We start from the raw sequence: 22,210 nt of genomic DNA, 5'->3' as shown, positions 1-22,210 counted from the left end.
GCAGGGACAGGCCAGCCCCTGGGGCTCACTGGCCAGTCAACATAGACACATTGGGGAGCTTCAGCTAGAGACCCTGTCTCAAAAAATCAAGGTGGATGTGCCTGAAGACACCAGAGGTTGTCCTCTGTCCTCCACATGCATATGTACATGCATGTGTGTACATAACTGCATACACACACAAGTACATATAAAGACATGTATAAGTAAAGTATTTTATGTGCATTAAAGTATTTTCTCCTCGTCTGTGGTACTATTGATTTTACCAATTGTGTCTTTTGATGAGCGTAATTTAAGATTCCACTGAAGAGTTTGAGGGTGTAGTGTTGGGTAAGATGGGTCTTCCTGCATTGTCCATGCGATGGTGTTAATTTTCAGCTATAAAGATTAGTGATTATGCTGGTGGGGATAAGGGCCATAATCACATTTTTCCCTCAAGTTATCTTATCTTGAAATAAAAGGAAATTTCCAGAGCCAAGTTTAAGTCTTTTCTGTAGTCACACCAGTTGTGTTGCTAGGCCTGAAGACTGCAGACACATTAGCTCTTCAAATAGCAACTAGCAGTGTGGAGAAGGCCATGTGGGGGATTGCATTACACCCTTGGCCAGTTCTGCATCCTTCTCTTCCCCACAAGCACTGGCATGAACGATACAGTGCAAAGGGCATGTGTTGTATGCCGCTCACATCAGTGGGGATGCTGGCTTGGGACAGTCACCTCAACCACTGCTGTAGGATTTCTCAAAGGTTTGACAATGACACGTGTGCAAAGTATCAGTAAAAAGAAAGATGCCAAGTCCTATTGCAGAAGAAGAAAGACACACACACACACACACACACACACACACACACACACACACCCTCCCTGCCTCCCTCCAGGAGAGGCATCATGTGTCAGTAAGGAATGGGTCCGGGGGGCTCTTGCCAGCCTGACTTGAAGTAAGAACAGAAGTTAAGGGAGATGTTTTGGTATATTGAAGTTTACATGTGAACTAATTTGCCAGCCAGCTCTGACATGATCCGATATCCAGATTGATGACTGGTTTTAATACTGATAATTCCAGAATGATGTTTCATATTTGCTTTTGTTTTTGATAAGGTCTTGTTTTTGTAATAATCAGTTCTCAAGTTGAAAGACATACTTAATCTCTAATTGGTACCAAGCGAATACTGAGGTTTTGGTTGGCTTCAGGCAGTCCTTGATTATTTGAAGAGGTGCTATTTTTTTAACTTTGGAAAAAACGTTCACGGAAGATGGTTGGACATTTTTAGAACCTAAACTGTTTTGGACTGAAACAAGAGCCTCCCCGCTTACTTTGTGACGGTGATTTCTGGGTTTTTGATGACTCAACTCTTACTCCTCTGGGGTCCACTTAGACCCTCAGGCTCTACAGCTGCTGCCTGCAGTCACTGATCTGGCAAAACCCAGGCAAAGTCTGGATGGCCTAAGGAGGAAAGAGCTGGAGCCTAGTGTAAGATACAGATAAAAGATCAAGGAAGAAGAAATACTTGGAGAGGAAGAAAATAGAGACCTGAAGAGAGTTCACAACCCTTCGAAATATGAAAAAAAGTAACACCAAGATTTAACTTTGTTTCCTTTTTAAAGATTCATTTATTTATTATGTACACAGCGTTCTGCCTACATGCATGCCTGCACACCAAAAGAAGACACCAGATCTCATTATAGATGATTATGAGCCACCATGCAGTTGCTGGGAATTGAACTCAGGACCTCCGGAAGAACAGCCAGGGCTCTTAACCACTGAGCCATCCCTCCAGCCCCTACTTTGTTCCTTAAAGTTTTCACTTTTGAATGTTTTGCTTTTCCCTTAATGTCTTCTGGAAGACAGTGTCTGGCTTAAATGTGTGTGTTTACCGTGTGTCTGCACACAAAGCCATCTGCACGTTCATCTCCTTTCTAAGCACCCATTCTCTTGTTGCAGGTAAATCTTTTTGTGCTGTTGTCCGTGGTTTGCATCCTCTTAAATCTCGCAGGGTTCATCCTAGGCTGTCAAGGAGCCCAGTTTGTGTCCAGCGTGCCCAGGTGTGATCTGGTAAGTCCCCTGCCGCCTTGCTGCTGTGCCAGGTGCACAAACTGCCCCCACCTGAAGGGATGTGGGGAAAGTAATCGAAGAGAAGCTGCTGCTAAGTACCGTCCTCAGTTGTCGGTCATTTGGTGAGAGTAGCCAGTGTCCAATACCATACCATCACCAGAGCAGTGCGATGCAGCTCCTTGCTGGGGGATGGATGGGTTAGCGCTCCACGATCGAAGGATGGGCCTGCCTTCTTCTAAAGAGCAAAGATGGCTATCACCAGAAATCCAGGTCAAAGGTCCTTTATCTGAAGGCTTTGGAGGCTGGCTCTGTGTTAGCATTTGGAGATTTTTCTGATTTTGGAAGAGAAATATAATACATAGGTCATCTATTATGTAGCACACCAGTGGCATCTGGGACAGGAAGCTATAATCAAGAGCTTTTTAGATCTCACACTGGTGGGCAAGAGGGCTATACATTTACATGATTTTTCTGACTTAAAACAGGTTTTATAGAACCAGCATGGTGGCATAGGCCTTTAATCCCAGCGCTCAAAAGGCAGAGGCAGGCAGATGATCTCTGTGAATTCAAGGCCAGCCTGTTCTACATAGTGAATTCCAGGGTTATGTGGAGGGAGGGGAGGGAGGGAGGGAGGGAGGGAGGAGGGAGGAGAGAGGGAGAGAGAGAGCGAGCAAGCGCTAGTCTCAAACAAAAACAAAGAAACAAAAAAACAGAAACAAAACAGAAAATCCACCCCAAATAAATAGTTTTATAAATTGTGGCAAAGTCCATTTTGACAATTTTCTATGTATGGTTCAGTAGTATACATTCAGCACTATACATTAAACTGCTGTGCAAAGAGTCTCCAGAGCTCTTCATGTCGCTCCATCACCCTCTCCTCCAGCTACTAGCACTCCACTGTCTATTTCATCAATTCAGGTACTCCAGACCAGTCTATACAAATAGAGTCACACAGTGTTAGTCTTTCTGGGTTACTGTCCTGGAGGGATAACCATAGTATAGTCTGTCAGAATTCCCTTTCTCTTTTTAAATAATTTATTTTTATTTTACCAACCTCGGTGTTCTGTTCTGTATGAGGGTCCCGTATCCCCTGGAATAGGAGTTACTACAGTTGCCATGTGAGCCCTCTGGAAGAGCAGCCAGCGCTCTTAATTGCAGAGTCATCTCTCCAGCCCCTGGATTCTCTTCCTTTTAAAGGCTGACTAATACTCCATTGTCTGTGTCTGCGAGACACTTTGTCCACCCATCTGTGGGTGGGACCATGGGTTGTTGCAACCCTGTCTGTTGTGTATAAGGCTGGTGTGACCAGGAGTGCACACATGTCCCTTACAAGCCCTACTGTCATTTCTTTTGTGTATTTCTGGGTATCTAAACCTTTAAAAAAAAAGACTTCTAGCAATAAATACCTCGGTACAAAGCAGCATGTGTAGACTCTTAACAAGTTATAATAAATCTTGTTTATTTAGAACTTGTCCATTGCAGTCTACTTATAGAAACTAAGAGGATGTGAGCCAAGAAGGCTGACTTATTACTAGAAAAACTGAGGTCAACTCTTGCGGAGAAACCCATAACCTTTCCAATCAGAAAACTCCCCAGGAACTCACAAAACCTGCTGTGGTTTCTCACTGTTCTTCACAAATCTTTTTTTTTTTTTTCTTTTTTCTTTTTTTCGGAGCTGGGGACCGAACCCAGGGCCTTGCGCTCGCTAGGCAAGCGCTCTACTGCTGAGCTAAATCCCCAACCCCTCTTCACAAATCTTAAAGCAAGCGTTAAAACTTTTTGTTCAAATGATGGTGGTGAGCACTAGAAGCCCATTTGATGTGACATGAGTGTCTTCAGGTAACGTAGAAAATAGATATTTAATATAATGAAAAAGGCATGGTGGCAACCAGTCCGGAAAGGAAGCTGATGCAGTCCCTTCAGTTATGAGGTTCCTTAGTATGAAAGGGCCTTGTATCTGTTAGGGTTTCTATTGCTGTGATAAAATACCATGACCAAGGCAACTTATAATAGACAAGCGTTTAATTGGGTTTATGGTTTCAGAGGGTTAGAGTCCATGATGGCGGAGGAAAGGCATAGTGTTAGGAACAGCTGAGAACTCGTGTCTTGGTTCACAAGTAGTAGACAAAGAGGGGAATGCCATAGGTTTTTGAAACCTAAAGCCTGACCAGTGAGTGACATGCCTAGGCCACACTCCCTAATCCTTATAATAAAGTCTACCAGCAGGGGACCAGGTACAGGTATTCAAACATATGCTGTGGGAGCCACTCTCATTCATGGCTTCAAGGTCGTGCTAAATATAGCTTCAGCACGTGTTTTCAAAGCTCTCCAGAACATGCCAATGTACAGCTAAGGTTGGGGACCACAATGTTGGGCACCACAACAAGGGAGAACGAGGATCTGGTAGTATCGGGTAGTGACTTCGAGGCTGAAGGGTAAGTTGTGCATTTGAGAAAGTTTACAGGTATTTTTGAGATGACTTAAAGCAATGGAAGAGAACTAAGAACAACTCTTTAGATAGCATGAGCAGAGGTGGGGTTAAGAATGAATATGGTGGAGGAACAGGAATATAAAAGGCACTGTTGTTTACTGTCATTTGCACAGAGCCCCGGGACTTCTTGTGGCAAGTGGAAATAATACTTGTCATTCACGACCATGTAATGATCAAACTCTCAAGTAGTCCTGTTAAAAAGGATTAGCTTATACTCATCTGGAGAGTCTTGCCATCTGTCGAGCTCACCCTAAAGACTGCAGACTCCTGTGTACTTGGCAGTTGAGTAGGATACTGCAGCCTTGATACACATCCTCCTCCACAACCCCCAGGCCTTCATCTTCCCTCATTAGACACTTCACAGCAAGAGTAGGCTGGTAAGGAAGGGATCCTTTGTAAGATGACACCTAGCACTACCAGAGGGAACTATGAATTATGGGGCCTTGAGTAAGGTCTGGAGCCTTGCCCCAAGGACCGAAAATAGAAACATCCTGAGTCACATGGAAATAGTTTGGTTCCCATGAGGAGGAAGAAGAATGAAAGTTGGCTGTCATCTGCAGGGGGTTGACTTGTTACAACCCAGTGGGTGCTAACCCAGGCCCTGTCCAACAGGAAGCCCAGGGGAGGGAGCCCTTCCAAGTAAGGTTCCACTGAATTCAACCTAACATGAGGGAGACCACTGACTGAGGAGAGGGGAGAACGGAGGGCAGGGATGCTGAGGGGAGGAAGGGCACACGGAGCCTGTGGAGGTGGCCACTGTCCTTTTCATTGAGAGGGCGAGAGACTAGTGTCCGTATTAACAGTGGGACTTACCCTCAACACCATGAGACAGTTGTGGGAAAATTCTAATACGAAAAGCCCTGTGACTCTCTGTGTGGGGCCTTAGGTGTGGTGGGGATGTTGCAGCAAGTTACAGGATTGAACCGGTAGAGGGGATCATGGACACCGTCAGGGTAACTCTGGCTGTTATTCTTTGTGTCAGAGACAGAATATATATAAAAACCCAATATAACAGTGCATCATCTTAAACATGGTTTTATGACAAAGAATTAAAAGCATTAGAGTCCATGGAGATCTAGAAGAGGTCAGACTAACCTACAGGAGCAAAAAGAACGAGTGTGGTTGTCCCGGAACGGAAGTGGGCAGACTGATGGAGAAGGCCGTGAGGGAGTTTCTCTGATGTGATGGTAACAGCCGGTATTGAGAAGGGCTTGGGTGATACAAGTACGTTGCAGAAAATGCCTCAAGTGATATATTTACTATTTATACATATGTAATTATCATATATATGCAAGTTTTACCCCCAAAGAAAAAAATAAAGTGTAGTAGTGGATCTCCATTCCATGTGATCTAACGGTGGGATTTTTATTTCTTTAGTTTCCCACTCAACTTCACTATGGGGAACCAAATCCTTCCTTAATTTTCACAAAACTGTGAAACTCAGTGCTGCACCTAGAGATTAAGATCATCAATCCAATAAGAAAGATGCCTCCCCAACAGTCAGGCAGCGTGACGGCGTAGTCCTCCGTTGGAGAGTTTGCCCTCAGCGAGCTCAGAGCTGCCTAATTAACAGTTAGTGAGTGAACAGTTGGTGAACTGAAATCTCTCCTGTTAGGAAAACAAAGCCAAGTCAAGTCAGCTCAGGGTGCAGAACAAGTCAGAAAGATGGCCTCCACCCTCAGGTTTTACGTCTCGTTTACCCAAACCAGGTGTTGCATGTTTTCTCAGCCTTCAGAAAAACTGGAAAAGTGGCCAAAAGTTGGCAGAGCATCTCATTAGGAATGGGCAAGGTTTTCATCAGTTGTCACTTTGATAAAAATCCATGCCTGTGTGGAAAAGGAGCACTGGGAAGCCTTTCTGTGTGGGCCAGGCCTACTGTTCACAGAATTCACTCTGTGCTTCTTACCCTTGAGGTAGACCGGGCTTCTTTTGCCTTCTTGGAATCAAAGTCCATCATGTGATTCACTCTGGCCACAAAGTTATGAGGTAAAGTGATGGGCATGGTTGTCAGCCCTCATTAGTAAAATTATAGGATGTTCACTGGAGTTTGAACTCCAGATGAACTGTTCATGACCTCTTCTGTTGCCATCGGCATGCCTTGTGCAATGGCTGAGACCTTCTTATACAGTGGAGGATTCACATGTCCATTGGGTATCCTGTCACCTATCTGACAGTCCTGCCTTAAGTGTCAGTTACTCTGAGTTTTCAATCTCTCAGATGTGTCGGTCAAGATGGTGGATGTTTCACAACTTTAAGTCCCCAAGGGCATATGACAAACAGCTCCATGTTGGCCTGCAGTGGCCTTGTAGCATTTGTAAGAAATGACCTTTGAGGCTGGAGAGATAGCTCAGCAGTTTAAGGTCCTCTGCTTCTAGAACACTTGCGTTCATTTCCCAGCACATACATTGGATAGCTTAAAACTGCCTGTAAGTTCAGCTCCAAGGGATCCAGTGCCCCCTTTTGGCATTTGATGGCATTACATAGACATACATATACACATACACATGCATATCATATACAAACACACACACATACATAACACACACACACACACACACACACACACACACACACACACACTTGAAAATAAAGCAAATCTTGCCTGACATGGAACTATACCCATCACATTCTGTATGATACATGCTGTGTGTGTAGCAAGAGTGTTTTTTTCCCCTTAAATAATACAATCATTGTCCTGCATCTTTCCTTGAGGTGGACTTAGGTGAAGGCAAGATCTGCTTCTGTTGTGAAGAATTTCAACCAGCCAAATGCACAGACAAAGAAAATGCCTTGAAACTCTTCCCGGTCCAGCCTTGTAGCGCTGTACACCTCCTGCTTAAGGTATGATGGACAGTTCGCAGGCTCCACAAGAAATCTTCCACAGGGGCCGAAGAAGGCTGCTCCTTGAGATATTCCCATTTGGTGGCTGCCTGAAAATGGCCAGGCTGCTAAAAGCAAGTGTGGGCAGCCCTTCACTACTGACCTGCAGTTAGAATGGAGTGTAGAGGAGGTCACGGACTGTGTTTTAAGTTATGTGCAGAGAGATTCCGTTGCATTAAAACAATTACACACTGGTGAAAATGCAAAGGTGGCTAGCTATACATATGTATGTATGTGCACATACATCTGAGGTGTAGCTTAAGGAAAGCTGTGTTTGCACACTCGCTCGGCATTGTTGTTCATTTGTAGCGAGTTATATGAGCTTGTTGAATGTCGCCATTCTGGGACACATTGACCAAGATCAGCCAGAAAATGACGGGGTACGCCTGGGTTCTTTATAACCTGTTAAATAGGCAACAATAAGTAAAAGAAATTTAGGAGAGTACATCGAGGATTCAGGTCAAAGGGAAATGCAAAGTCAGCCTTTCCGATGGAGCCGAACCACTGGAGTCTGACTGGAGTGGGTAGAGCTGGTAACCCCTTAGCTGCTGGTTAGGGCTTTGCTTTTCAGGGAGGAGGAGGAAGCTCGGATAGAGAACTCTGCAGAGACTCAAGGTCTGGGTAGTACAGGACTTAAAAATGACCTGCTTGCTCCGGTTTCTGCATGTTCGAATGTTGAGTCATCTGGAACTTTCTAAGCCTGACTTAGCTTGAGGAAAGCCCCTGAAGGAGCCAGGGCCGTGTCCATGGCAACCTTCAGTGTTGACTTAGCTGCTATTTTGAGGAAAGAAGACCTATTTATTCCCTGGCTGCTCCTGGTTCCAGGCTACTCCCTGTGGCTCCCAAAACAGAAGCAGTGGCCATATGTTAAGCAGATGCCATCGTGCGGGGAAGTGCTGTCCCTTGAGGGGGCACTGGCTAGAGAAGAGTCTCACTGCTCTTCTGGAGGGAACTCTATAGATAGTGTTCAGATGTTGTAAGAAGAAAGTCCCTCTGTGTCCTTGGGAAATTGGCTCTAGCATCCCTGAGGATACTGAACTCTGTCACACCCAAGCCCCTTCCACGTGACGACATAGGATCGCACAAAACCTTCACACACTCCTCTATGGTTGAGCCAATGTAGATGCAGTACCTGGTGCAATGCACTTTGCAAATAGTTGTTAATATCATTTAAGAAAGAAAAATGATAGGAAAAGGACCAGCCGGGCTCAGCAGTCTTGGATTTTCTTTTGAGTGTTTTCCATTTTGGCTTGGTTGACTCTGAGAAGGTGAACCCGTGGATATGGAGGTCTGACTGCCCTGTATGTAACTAACACTGGGCCTCTCCTCTGTGAGGCAGGGAGCTGGCTGGGTATGTGTTTTTGCATTACTTATTTTTTGAATCGGAGTTTGGCTCTGATGGAACTCGATGCTCCCGCCTCCAGCCCTCAGGGTGCTAGGGCTATAGGTGTTGCATGATATCTAGTCTAGGCTGTTTTTGTTTTTGTTTAGGAAGTTTGACTGTATTACCAGCCCAGGTTTGAACTTATGATCCTCCCGCCTCAGTCTTCCAAGTAGCTGGAATTATAAAGGATTTAGAGTAAGAAATCTACATTCTGGATGGGGGATATAATAGCCAGCATGTATTTCTGCACGTCCATAAGCCAGACGCTATGTAACCCCCTGCCCTTATCCACTCGGAAGCTTGCCAGTTTGGACAGCATTGCATTGATGTGTTTTACACATCTCTCTGATCAGTGGTCTCGTTTCCAGAAAGTCCTGTTTGCCCTGTGTGCCTTGAATGCCCTGACCACCACGGTGTGTTTGGTGGCTGCTGCCCTGCGCTACCTCCAGATCTTCGCCAGCAGAAGGCCGTGCATTGTAAGTGTGAGGAAACACTGTGAAGTGTTTTGACCTCGCAGTCCATCCCTACTGTGTGTGGAAGCCCTGTGTGGTGCTTCCACCTTGCAGTCCATCCCTACTGTGTGTGGAAGCCCTATGTGGTGCTTCCACCTTGCAGTCCATCCCTACTGTGTGTGGAAGCCCTGTGTGGTATTTCCACCTTACTGTCCGTCCCTCCCTTGTGATTGTCCCTCTCTTGTGATCCATTGCTTTCCTCCTGCTGTGCTGTTTAATCAGGACGAATCCCAGATCTCTGCAGAGGAAGTGGAAGAGCCGGGGCGGATTCCGGACCCAGATGACTTTGTGCCGCCAGTGCCTCCTCCTTCTTACTTTGCCACGTTTTACTCCTGCACACCTCGGATGAACCGCAGGTAAAACGCCTAAGTCTCACTGGGGTCTCCATGGTATGCCCTGCCTTGACACTTGTGTGGTCTCCACTTTTTTTTCCTCCAAATTCCGGGAAGATTGTCCTATCCAGTTAGCTCTCTTTCCCTGTCTTCTTGTTTCTCTCTGATCAACCAGACGACTCCAAAGATAAGTCCAATCTCGACCTAGAGATAAACCTTTTCAATTTCTTTTAGCTTCCCCGGGGAAAACTGACACCCAGTGAGATAACAGCTGTAATTTGACAGTATTGGGAGTTTCTGTTGCCCTGGAAACACCCTCAGTTAGGCAGAATCAGTGTTTCATTATAACACCATGAGCAGGTCCCAACAGTCGAGACATTCTTTGCAGTCACCGAGACAAAATTAATTACTAATTGATTCTTTCTGGCTTAGGGGGAAAAATGGACACCGTACTTAATTTTCCTTTTCAAATTCCAGCTCGAATTTTGACTATTTTCCTTAAGTTTCAGAAATTATTGTTTGTAGAGTGGAGTATGTATTTATCCGGTTGTTAGTAATACCTAGAATTGAATCTTTAAAGAGTGATCTCATTTATTCCTCCAGCAAACATTACCAGTCTTCTTCCGCTTGCTTGGTGCTGTGCTGGGTTACAGGAATCCAAAGTGACTTAGTCCTGCTTCCTCTGTTCCAAGTCAGGAGCTCAGTGTAGACCGCCAACATGAGTGTTAGGATCATAGTACTCAATGCCCAGAGGTCTCCCAAGCCCAGAAGAGCCAACTAGGTCACCCAGTCAGCTTTGGCATCCTTAGAGAAGTGACTTTATGCTGAGTTTAAAGGTTAAACCCCCAAAGGAAGAAATCTCTGGGGTCTAAGGGAAGATTAGCATCTTTAGCTTGATATCTGGGATCGAGCATGTGTAGTTTTGGACTTCTGTAGTACATGCAGAATCATCAGACAGAGGTGGTACAGATGTGGGGCTCTTGGAAAAATACTTTCTAGTGTTCGGGACAGCTATGCATGCTTTTGAAATAGGATCCACGTAGGCTTTGCTCATGTTTTTTTTAATCTTACCTGACCCCTCCTGGAACACCTACCCGGGCAGAGGCAGACATGGCTATAAAGCCAAGGGAGGGGGTGTCAGCCAGGTGAACACATTATCTTGGGACAGCAAGGCTTTTCTTTGTTTGGGGAGGGGCCTGCTGACATTGTAGAGCCTCGGGGGCAAGGATGGAGTGATTCGGATCCTTTCAGAAGCTGAGAGGAGGGTGGCGGATGCTGAAGAGGGTTGTCAGTAAAGCACATGCTCTCTGTGGGCTGTCTCTGGGCTTTAAACCTCCCAAGCGGATACTTCTCCATTACCAGGGCCAAGTCATAAAGGATCGGAAATAACTTGCAAACAAATAACAATCCTGTTCATTTCTGTCTTAGTCAGAGTTCTATTGATGCAAAGAGACACCATGACCATGGCAACTCTTATAAAGGAAAGCATTTAATCGAGGCTGGCTTATAGTTCAGTACACTGTCATTGTGGTGGGAGACATGGCGGCAGGCAGACAGGGCACTGGAGAAGTAGCTACATCTGAATCTGCCAAGTGTCAGGAAGAGAGAAAGCTACTGGGCCTTGAAACCTTAAAGCCCACCCCTAGTGACACACCCACTCCAACAAGGTAACACCTCCTAATCCCTCCCAAGTAGTTCCACTCCTGATAACTAAGCATTCAGACATACAAGCCTACGGCAGGCAGGCGTTCCTAGTCAAACCACCATGGTCTCCAGAAGCTCTTATTTGCCTAAGTGATGCATGATAACAAGGGGCTTACCCAAGGTGGTGTCCATCAAAATGCAGCATCAGTGGACATCCTAATGGCATAATGGCACCACAGGTATCATTCATTTTGTGATCGTGTTGTGTAAAATGCCATCTTTAATTTCAGGGTTTCCTTCTAGAAGAGGTTTTTGTGGTAGTTTAACATCTGAGATGAGAGCTCACTGTCCTTGGAAATCCAGTGCCTTCCAAAGAGAGCTGATGGGTTGGGAATGTCAGAGAGCAGGCGGGCAAGGAGAGCTGGGGATAGCGATACCCTGGGCAAGGGACTCAGCACTCCTCTGCCTCTGCTGAAGGGGCCAAGGCAGGGTTTATAAAGACGGCTCATGGGTGCTGATTAGAGATCGGAGCCTCGACATATCTGGAGGAAGTTGGCCTCTCTGATTCAGACGGCTGAGCTGTTCATTGGTCAGGACTCCTCCACTAAATCTAGGAAGGGCCTAGTTCTTTGGAGTCACTCGGCCGTTGGAGTCTTAAAAAACATGACTGAGGTAGGAGGGTTGGAATGAAACTCATGCCTGAGTCTCATCTAAGTCTACTCAGCACAGCTTTGACAGGAACCCCGCAGCCCAGGAAGAGACTTTCACGGGACGCCTTATGCCCTGGGTGCTTGACACTTTACACACCCACTGTGGAGAACACGCCAAGTCAGGTGCCAGTATTAAACCTCACTTCTACCCTTTCAGGGCAGCATAAATGGACACAAGGAATAACAAAGGAATAACATGAATTTTAAACCCCACTAATGTCTCTTCCCTTCAGAATCAGTCTCTCATGCCCTCTATAAACAACAACAAAAACTATTACTTAAGAAGTACTTGAAGGGGGAAGCATCTCCCTCTGATTGGGAGAAAGGCATTCTGGAAAGGAAAACTATAATTGAGTAACTCTTTTGTGCTAAAGCAGAGGCATCGTACGCTTATGTTGCTAAGTGTAGCGGATGGTTCCATCTAGGGAACCCCACACACCTGTGGTGGAGCCTGAGAAGGGGGACGGAGAAGAACAGAGTGGAAATAGTTGAATCAGCAGGAATGGTTGCGGGGAGGAAGAGGAGCTCCAAGAGAAATTAGCTTTGACCAGGCAAACAGCAGCTGGTTTCTCAGTCACATTCACATGACAGAGTAGTAACTCTGTCTCAAGTCAGCCTCTCTGTATCTTGGTAATTGTGAGACTCTTAAAGTCTCTCTGCTGAAACTGTCAGTTAGCTATAGCTTTTTGGTGGAAGGGAGGTGTCAATATTCCAAATGAACACAGATCTTTTTTGTCAACTCAGCCAGGTCTGTCACACCAAGTTCAGAGAAAAGTAGAGTGTTAACCCACCTCTTTCTGTGCTCTGAATAGGGCTCCGTTTCTCAATTTTATCCAGGGCTGCACACCAGGCACAGTGCATCCTCAGTCAGGGAGTGACTACCTGAGGAGGATGTGGGAGTCGCTCTGTGACCCTTTCTGCTGGCTCCTGTTTTGCCTTGGCACTGGGGCAATGCTCACTTTCTGTTTGAAATTAGTTCCTCTTTTAAAAAAGTTTATCTAACAGTGAATTTCTCTCATGAGTCAGACATGAAGGAAATCGAGGCTTTTTCTGTGTACCGATACAGGAGAGAACCAAGATTCTTCTTATCCTTAGTTGCTTTGACTGTTGTTAACGATGGGCCTCAGGGGTATTTAGTATATCTACCACCTTGTGCAACCACCACCTCTAACTCTCTCCAAAGCATTATCCTCTCCCATAGCAAATGCCAAGAAAATAAACACTAAACCGTAACTCCCTAGCCTCTCCCCTCAGAGCCTGGCAGTCTCGTCTCGGTGTACAGTAGTTTGCATTTCCACTGCTCTACCAGAAGGAAAAAAAGGCGTTGTGTTGTATACACTGTCACTTGCTTAAGGAACCCCTGGGCATTTGCCTAAGGACAGCTTGGATGGTCATTCCTCTTTGGGCGGAGCTGCTGTGTCCCTCCCAGCCCCCTACAGTCTAGGGGCTGCTGTCATGGGAGGGCCAGTGTACAGAGCAAACCTACTGACGCCCAGGTACTTCTTCTAGGATGGTTGGTTCTGATGTCATCCCACTGCCCCATATCTATGGAGCACGAATCAAGGGTGTGGAAGTGTTCTGTCCTCTGGACCCCCCACCTCCATATGAAGCTGTAGTGAGCCAGGCTGACCAGGAACAGGTATGTCTACTTCTCAAAGAGCATGCTCTTACCTAATCTGAAGGAGTTCACGAGGCTCCTCTGAGGATCATAAAACAAAGCAAAGCAACGAACCCTCTTTCTCGCTTCCTTTGTGATGCAGGAGTCTTCATTCCAAATGCCAGAAGGACCAGAAACTGCTGCGAGCCCAGTGGAGCCAGTCTGCACACAGATAACTCGAGGTAACACACATTTTCACTACCCAGCGCCATAATTCAATTGATTGGAACATGGCAGAATGCTCTGTCTGACTAGTGTTTTTGCTGGAGGTAAGGTATTCATTCGTCGAGCAAATGCTTCAGGCTGCATCCTTCTTGTTGGGGCCAACAATCCTGTCATCTCTTAGGGCTTAGAAGGGAGATCTAACATGTTAACAGGAGAAAGGAAAAATATATACCTAAATAAAGACAGCTACTTAGAACCTTTTCCTGAATGACCAGACTATCCCCAGAGCCCATGTGATAGAGTGGAGTTCGTTATTCCTGCAGTTCCCAATCCACTTCCTTGCACCGTTAAAGCGAGCAGCGGGTCTCCTTCGAATGGACACGAGTTTCCCAGTGAGTAGTCACATTGTCATTTCTAACCAGAGGTTTTAATGCTCGAATTAAGGTTTTTTTCTTTCAGCCCTGTGGCCAAAGCTAGCTAGAGTCAATTTACATTTATCCTTGTAATTTAAGGACACGGTTTATCCAGCTTTCTGTCTTTGGGGAGGTTTTAAATGGCCCAGAGAATTGTCCACTGGTACAAAATCGCAGACAGCAATAAATAATGGATGGACTTTCCTCCATGTCAGATAGAGGTAGCTTTTCAGCGGTGCAGTTTGGACCATTCTTGTATTCACTGTACATTTGGAAGGGGACAGACTGAGTCTCTGCCACTGAGCTCCAACCTCCCCACCCCCTCCCACCTTAAGAATTATAAAGCAACGCTGTCTTCCCTAAAGCACATTTATTTTCCACAAGGAATTTTCCAATCAGAAACTCAGCTGCCCAGATGCTGCTGCTACATTTCCTGGGCAGGGCTCATCCGATTCCAGTGTCATTTGCGGATGTATTTATTTTGCAACCATTGGCTCCTTTGCTAGGCAATTGAGAGTGTCCCAGTGTGGTCACCTCCCGGGCCAGGCAGATGTGCATCTGCCAGCCTTGGCTCAGCAGTCCTCAGACAGCCCCTCGCCCACATAGGTGGCATCTCCAGAAGAGCCAGCTCCTGTGAAAAGCTTTGGTACTCTTGCAGGCTGCATCAGGATGCCCTAGTGAGAAAATCCTAGACACCTCTAGGAAACAAACCGAACCGATGCTATGGCATGGTCTCTTAATTTTCCCTTTGGGCTTACCGTTTTTTCTTGTGTGCTTGTTTTAAGTGTGGCAGGGTGGTTTGGAGAGGTAGGTTTTGCCTTGGTGCTGGGAACCAAAAACCGACTGGGCCACCAGCCTAAGTAAATGTTATTAATTATATTATTCTTGCCTTCACAGGCTTGGGCCTACAGGTGTTTCCTGACCAACATTTTGAAAGTTACAGCTGTTGAAATAATGTGTTTATTTTATTTTAAATCAGGTGGGGTTCTTACTAACACGACTGCTGAAGAAAACACGTCTGGATCAACTCCTCTTTCCAACCTGGTTCAGCCTCCAAGAAGCCGGAGAGCTCTCCCACTTCTGAGGACAAGATCAAAGAGCGACCCTGTGCTTCACCATTCGGAGGAGAGAGGTGATGTCACTCCTCAGGCTCTTGGTAGACCCCTGTGATTTTTTTTTCTTTGACTGGTGCCAGGTACAATCGGGTGGTTCTGGCCAGCTGAGGGCCCTGCAAGTTTAAGCAATATCTTGAGAGAGGTTGAGAGGCCATGGGAAAATAAGATATTCTATGTCCACATTGGGAAGATACATGTGGTGTTTCTTTAAAATTAAAAAAATATGTTTATTTATTTTTGTGTTATGGGGGAGGGTGGGTGCACCACGGTGCCTATGTGGAGGTTGGAAGCTGTATGGGTCAGTTCTCTTCTTCTAATGTGGGTTCTGGGGACTCTACTCAGGTTGTCGCATTAGAGGCAAGTGCCTTTACCTGATGAGCTGCTCTACTGACCCTGGCACTGTGTGACTGGTAGAACTGCTCCTGAAGTCATGGGCAATAGCATTTGGTTGCCCATGATGCTATATTTGGTGCGACTGTAAGACCATTATGTGAACTGTCTTCCAATTTTCCAGTTGCTAGCAGTTCTTTGAGAACCAGTCAAGGAGTGTATGATTTTATTCCCCCCTCTACAATTTTGTATTTGTTATCTTTTTTAGTGAGCTCTAGTAGTCTCAATTAATCTCTGTTTTTAACACTTTGGATACAGTGAAACATGTTCATGTTACATCATCTGTTCCCCCTTATTGTTTTGGCTATAATAACATGGAGCCTCTTTGGAATATATGAATACCTGGACATCTATAAACATCTCTCACTATAGAAAAAAATATAAAAACAAAGGAAGCAAAGAAATAAAGTAAACAGCATTTGTAGTTCAACCAGCAAGGGCCTCTGGGGGAATTAGTCTAGTAGTTGCGCTCTGTTCTTCGGAAGCTCTATTCAGAGTAACTGGATACCCTCTAACCTTGCTCTCTCTGGTCCTGTCTGGCCCTTGTGGTCTCTGTTCTGTCCCTCTGACAGTGAGTGTCATTTGTCACAGCTCTGGACTGACCTTATGGAAGCCACAGAGAACACTTCTCTTGTCCCTGCAGCAGCTTTCAGGTGGGGAGGAAGTCCTGCCTCCTGAGACTAGCTGTGTACCTCTGCAAAGCAGGCTTGGCAGCCTGGGCTGTAGTTCAAAGACCCACCTTCACTGTGGACATCCTGTATCCTACCTGGCAAGTTGAGTCTTCGAGCTGGCCCTGTGCCAGCTTCCAGGAGCATGTAGCTGTTTGCACAGCAAAGGGAGGCTGGACCCCCTTTGCATTCTTCAGTCCTGTGGAAGAGAGGACTTGTTTCACTGGGGAAGGCACTGAGTTACTTTCAGTGAGCAAGTGTAAACTTCGCTCTGTCTTCGCACGGAGTTACACTGTGTTTCTGGAAGACTTGTTGTCTATAATGTACACATGTGAAACTGGAAGGACCGCTCCTAATATCCTGGTTCAGAACTCCTGTCTACCTTCCTCCAGAGGAAAAGGAAACCTTCCCTTCTGCCTGCCCCTCCACCCTGTGCTTCCTGCTTCCTTGAATAGCTAAATCCATACTTATGAGGCCTTTACAAATTTAAGTTGACAGCTGTGTGCACTGAAGGCTGATGGTGGCTTATGGACACATGGAGATCAGACCTGAGGATTAACTTCTCCACCCACTTCATGGTAAAATAGCTTCTTGCCAATCTTTAGACCTTTACTGATGGAAGCAGCCATGGAAATTAGATCCGAAGTGGACTTTTTTTAGACCCTCTGTTGACCTCTGGGATGATGTAACGTTCCACACCCAAGTTTTCTGTAATAGTCACAGATCTGCTTCACAGCCACGGTGAGCCTCGGTATAGGGGTCAGTAGAGTGCCCTTGAGGATGTTTAGGACAAAGGTACCGTGACAGCACAGTTTCTGTTCATCCCACCAGTGTGTCATCTGTCCCTTCCTCTCTTTGACTCCTCCAAACCTATCTGCCCCCAACAATCTCTCGTTCTTCCGCCATCTTTTTTCTGCTTGGCCATCCATTCCTATCTACTCGCTGTACCCCATGAAACACGCTCCTCTGTGGTTTGCACCGTGGATTCTGTGCTGTGTCATCCATCTTCACATTGGGGACTGTTTATGTGTCACGATCCAGTGTCTCCGCACACAGCCTATTGGAAGCGCACACACTTCCCTTCCTCTTGGAAGTGTGCGTCACACGATAGGCTGTGTTAGTCTCATTCCCCCCCCGTTCCTTCCGTCCTTCAAGATGGTGAGACGTACACGCATGACCTCAGGCATCTGCCAGATGTTGTCCGCACTGAGCTTTGTAGGGGCAGTGTTCAGAGGAGCTTGTTCAATGGTGACTTTTGTCTCTGTCCACAGCTACCCCAGTGCTCAGCTGCGAAGCCGCGACGCAGACGGAAAGGAGGCTAGATCTGGCTACAGTGACTCTGAGGAGAGGCGCGAGACCACGGGCATCAAGATGCAGGCCCCACTCTCTGATAGATTACAGGTCTTACATAGACACGAAGCTGCTGGTGGCCAGGTTCCTGGAGCAGTCCTCCTGCAGTATGACTCCAGACATCCATGAACTTGTAGAAAACATAAAGTCTGTCCTGAAGTCTGACGAGGGACACATGGAAGAAGCCATCACGAGTGCCAGTTTCCTAGAGCAGGTACTGTTCTTTCTACACAACACAAGGCTGCTACCAGTAATGGCTGTCATTACTGGAGGCAGAGGGAGTCCATGGTCTCAGTCTCCAAAGACCTGGAGCAGGGGGTTATGTCCTCAGAGACGAAACTAGACAGCGTTCCTTTTGAGCTTCATCACGGTGCTCTTGGCCCAGGGGAAGAGAACACCACTTTCTGGGAGGTGAAACTATGCCTGGTAAAAAGCAAAGGATCTGGGCACTCTGGAGTTCACCAGGCTGATGATTTCCTCAATGGGAGGTTGTCCAGGATGTCGTATTTGCTTGGCTCTTGACGACAGAGTGGAGCTCACGGTTGGCAAGGTTCTAGGAGCTAGTCCCATGCCCAATGAGTCGCTGGCTCAGACAAGTTGGCTGATAGGACTTAGAGCAGTGGTTCTCAACTTTCCTAATGCTGTGACCCTTTCATACAGTTCTTCATGTTGTGGTGACCCCCTGGCCATAACATTATTTTCATTGCTACTTCATAATTGTAATTTTGCTTCTGTTATGAACAGTAATGTAAATATCTGTGTTTTCCGATGGTCTTAGGTGACCCCTGTGAAAGGGTCATTCAACCTCTCCCAAAGTGGTTTCAACCCATAGGTTGAGAACCACTGAATTAGAGGACCAAATCCCTTTCTTTCAATAGATTAAAAAAGTGAAAGGTGCCTTAAACTGAAGCCACCCTGGAAAAAGGCAAAATTGGATACGCATGGAATCCATTTGGGCCTTGGGTTTCTCATTGTTAAACAGAAGGGTTGGGTTAGGTCATCTCCAGCCCTGTGTCCCCAAGTAAGAGGAATTTCCTCGCAGCAAGAACCTTCTCTTTATCCCCGCTGAGAGCTGGTGTTACCTCTTGGCAGTTTATTCATTCTCCTGGGTCAGTGTAGACATAGTACACCACAGTGCCCTGCCCTGAAACAGAGTGGCTTTAGGATGATTGTCCTGTGAGGTTTGGTGGTGGTGAGACTCCTGATTCTTTCCCAAGGCACTAACAATGATAACGAGTTCTGTTCCTATATGTTCTTTAGCCAAGGATTATTAGAGTCACCTAAAACATCATTGATTTTAATTGACATTTTATAAACCTGATCCAGAACAGTGGTTCTGTGTTGGTACCACCTGCTTCTTGTTAAAACTCCCAAGCTTGGGGCTGGGTAAAACAAGTGGGTAAAACATTTGCCCTGTAGGCATGAGGACACATGCGCACGCTCACACACAAGCAGTAGGTGGCTGGTGGGACCTGATACTCCTAACAAACTATACTGCCCACATCCTCTCCACCTGGGTTGGAACACAGAGATACTGGAGAGATACGAAGGGAACAACCTTAAAAATAAAACAAGGACGTGCAATCGAGCCATTATATCAGCCTACTGCTGAGACAATAGAAAACTGGGAGAATTTCTTCAAAACTTCACAAAAGAGGCAAGGTTCAAAACATCTTCGGAATTCTAAATAGATTCTACTTTGGAAAACACCCCCCCTCTATTCTGAAAGAACTAAACATTAAAATCCACAGATGGCTCCAAGGGGGGGCGGGTCAAAAGGCCAGCGGCTGACTGGCGAGGCTAACATCTCCTTCTCCTGCTCTTTCCCCAAAGATAATGGCCCCAGCCCAGCCCAGCACTTCCCAGGCTCAGATGCTGACCTCGAGGAGACAGCCTGGCCTGCTGCATCTGCGCAGCTGTGGAGACCTGAGCACCTTTTCCCTGGCAGGAAGGCCCCGAGCAGAGAGGAGGCCCCAGCAGCGAGCTGAGGCTGAGCGGCCACACAGCCTCATTGGTGTCATTCGAGAGACTGTCCTGTGAACTGAGTGACATGGAAGGATGTCTGTCCCTCCTCAGTGTCGTTTACTGTCTGGGAGCTGGGAGCACCGCCCATCCCGGAACCCCTGAACAGGGGTCCTGGGGTCCACACTTATCCCTGCTCTCTGGCTCTCATTTTGCTGACGAGGGCACTCAGGTGAACTCGGGTGAAGTAAGTTCTTCCTGGCCCTTCCAGGCTGCGTGTTCCCGGCTGGAGGAGAAGGCAGGGAGGGCTCCTTTGTCTGCTGAATCTCACAGTATCCCCAAGGGGTGAGCAGCAAACAGGCTCCCAGTCTTTGCCTGCCTCACCCCTTATGACTCTTTGTTGTTGCCAAGTTCATTCCCTCGCTGTAAGGGGAGAGCTGCTGGGCTATTTATAGCTGCCTGCGGCCTCTGGCTGCTCAGTGAGAGGAGCTGGCAGGAGACATGATGGTTAACACCAAGCGACCCCAGTCCTCCAGCCTCCTTTAGGCTACCTTCTATCCCGTCCTCTTTAGGAGAAGTGGGAGACCAGCTAAGCGGTGTTTTGTTTTGTTTTGTTTTTTAATGAAGGACGTTAAGGGGGAGCACTATAGTTGATTCCATTCCTTCATGCTTGCAAACTAGAACACCTAAGACAGAACAGAGAATAAAGCGCTGACTTTGGAAAGTCTGGGCTCCACGTGTAGTGTTTGTGTGCGTCCAGATAACTCATGGAGTTTGGGGCTGTGGTGTCCAGGGTGCCTCTCTAGGCCACCAAACTAAGTTTGTTTCCACAGTTCTGGAACCCCAGAGATAACAATGCGTCAGGCAAGCCCTGGGCTGAATTTAACACTTTATGCTGAATGGCTCTGTGGACCCACATTCTAGTGGGGCCATAGACAGAAAGTCAGTAAGGCAATTACTGACAGTATTGATACTAAGAAGGTGGTCTGGGAGGGCTTCTGTGAGGAAATGACATTTGAGCTGGGCCTTGACTTTGCGGACCCGGGGAGACTGAGACAGAGACAGAGGCCGGGCATACTAGTGATCGCAGAGTTGTTTTGAAGGAGAAGTGGATGGAAGCCTGGCTAACTGCATTCTGTGTTAACGACGGGTACCATGGACATTGCTAACACAAGAAAGATAAGCTTAATTCTGTTTCCAAGTGAGCACCCGTTCGATTGGGCCCCACCTCAGCGCTACGATGAGGGTGCTGCATTCTCAATTGATGTTCATTACAGCCTTTTGTGGGAGCTGCTATTTGTCTCCCTGGTATAGGACATTGATATTTCATGACATTCACGCCCACATGGCTGGACTTGGCAACCTCCATGTGTCCAGTTTCCCAGGTAGTCGTATTTGTGTTCCCTCTTTTGGCAAGAACACTGTTGAGCATCCTGCTTGGTTCATGGGACCTTAGACACCCCTGGCTCCATATCAACCACTCATATTAGAGTGGGCTCAGGGGTCGCTGAGCTGGGGTGGAAAGTGGGCTTTGGAAACACTGGAAAATGAAGGGCCATGAACAGGCTGGGTCTGGCTGAGTGCCTGAATGAGCTTCATTAGGCGGGCTTCCCCAAGGGTCGTTTCTGTTGTTACCACCTCAGCCCCATCCTGAGCGAGAAACATACATCTTCTGGCCTCTCTAAAAGTCCTCAGTGTCACCAAGTAGCTTCTCACCACAGTCTGGGCTGCTGCCCAAGGTCGAACCTGCTTTCTCTGTGAGTCACTACAGTGTCACAAACTTCTGGCCTCACTGCTAGCTGCTCACAAGTAGACGGCCCGGGACCCTGGTCTTGTCACTTCACTTTGCTTTTGCTTCAGCTGGCTTTTCAGGGGGAGGCCCAGGAGTTCTCAGCCTACCAGGGCCTCCTCCCCACAGTTGGTGAGAAGAAGTTCTGGCCATATCTCTGTGTGCGGCCAGACCTTATATACCCTCTGACCACTCCCCTCAACCCGATTTTTCTCCCTAGCTGCACCTCTTTGCAATCTCTTTCCTGAGTCCCCTGCTGGTTGCCTCCGACTACCACCACTGAGCATATAATGTGCCTCAAAGGCTCAGGGCAGACAGCTAAGGCATCAGAAGTGTGAACCTTTGAGGCATGGTACAGAGATGCTCTATGTGTCCTAAGGTCAGGGTGGTTGCCAGCCACGAGCTGATGAGGAAAGGTGTGGAGCCTGAGGGTACAGCCCAAAGGGTAGCAGAGGGGCTGCCTCAGTTTATCAAAACTGCAGGGTCAAAATGTCTCATGTAAGCCCAGAACCTGAACGTGTTGGTGAAGAGATCAATCTCTCCCTTGACTTCCGTCCTCTTTGTAATATTGCAGTATTGATAATACCATTCAATTCATTTCCCTTCTTCTCTCTCTCTCTCTCTCTCTCTCTCTCTCTCTCTCTCTCTCTCTCTCTCTAAATATTCTCAAATACCAAAGTATTAACAGTATGGCATGTAT

At 46.8% G+C, this 22,210-nt stretch overlaps 1 protein-coding gene across 1 annotated transcript in view; it reads left to right on the top strand.

The window, feature by feature from the left end:
• The window catches only part of Fam189a2 (family with sequence similarity 189 member A2), a 55,708-nt gene extending 35,263 nt beyond the window's left edge, over positions 1-20,445 (top strand). Inside the window, 9 exon segments of the mRNA XM_032891729.1 lie at positions 1,938-2,048; positions 7,252-7,380; positions 9,172-9,279; positions 9,538-9,671; positions 13,511-13,640; positions 13,762-13,840; positions 15,216-15,368; positions 17,681-17,973; positions 19,593-20,445. Of these exon segments, the coding sequence (XP_032747620.1) occupies positions 1,938-2,048; positions 7,252-7,380; positions 9,172-9,279; positions 9,538-9,671; positions 13,511-13,640; positions 13,762-13,840; positions 15,216-15,368; positions 17,681-17,973; positions 19,593-19,799 (1,344 nt within the window). The 3' untranslated portion in view covers positions 19,800-20,445.
• The last annotated feature ends 1,765 nt before the right edge of the window (positions 20,446-22,210 follow it).

The sequence above is a fragment of the Rattus rattus genome, chromosome 2 (assembly GCF_011064425.1).
Source record: "Rattus rattus isolate New Zealand chromosome 2, Rrattus_CSIRO_v1, whole genome shotgun sequence".
Taxonomy (NCBI): domain Eukaryota; kingdom Metazoa; phylum Chordata; class Mammalia; order Rodentia; family Muridae; genus Rattus; species Rattus rattus.
Note: the sequence above shows the minus strand (reverse complement) of the source record. Positions and strands in the feature narration are given on the sequence as shown.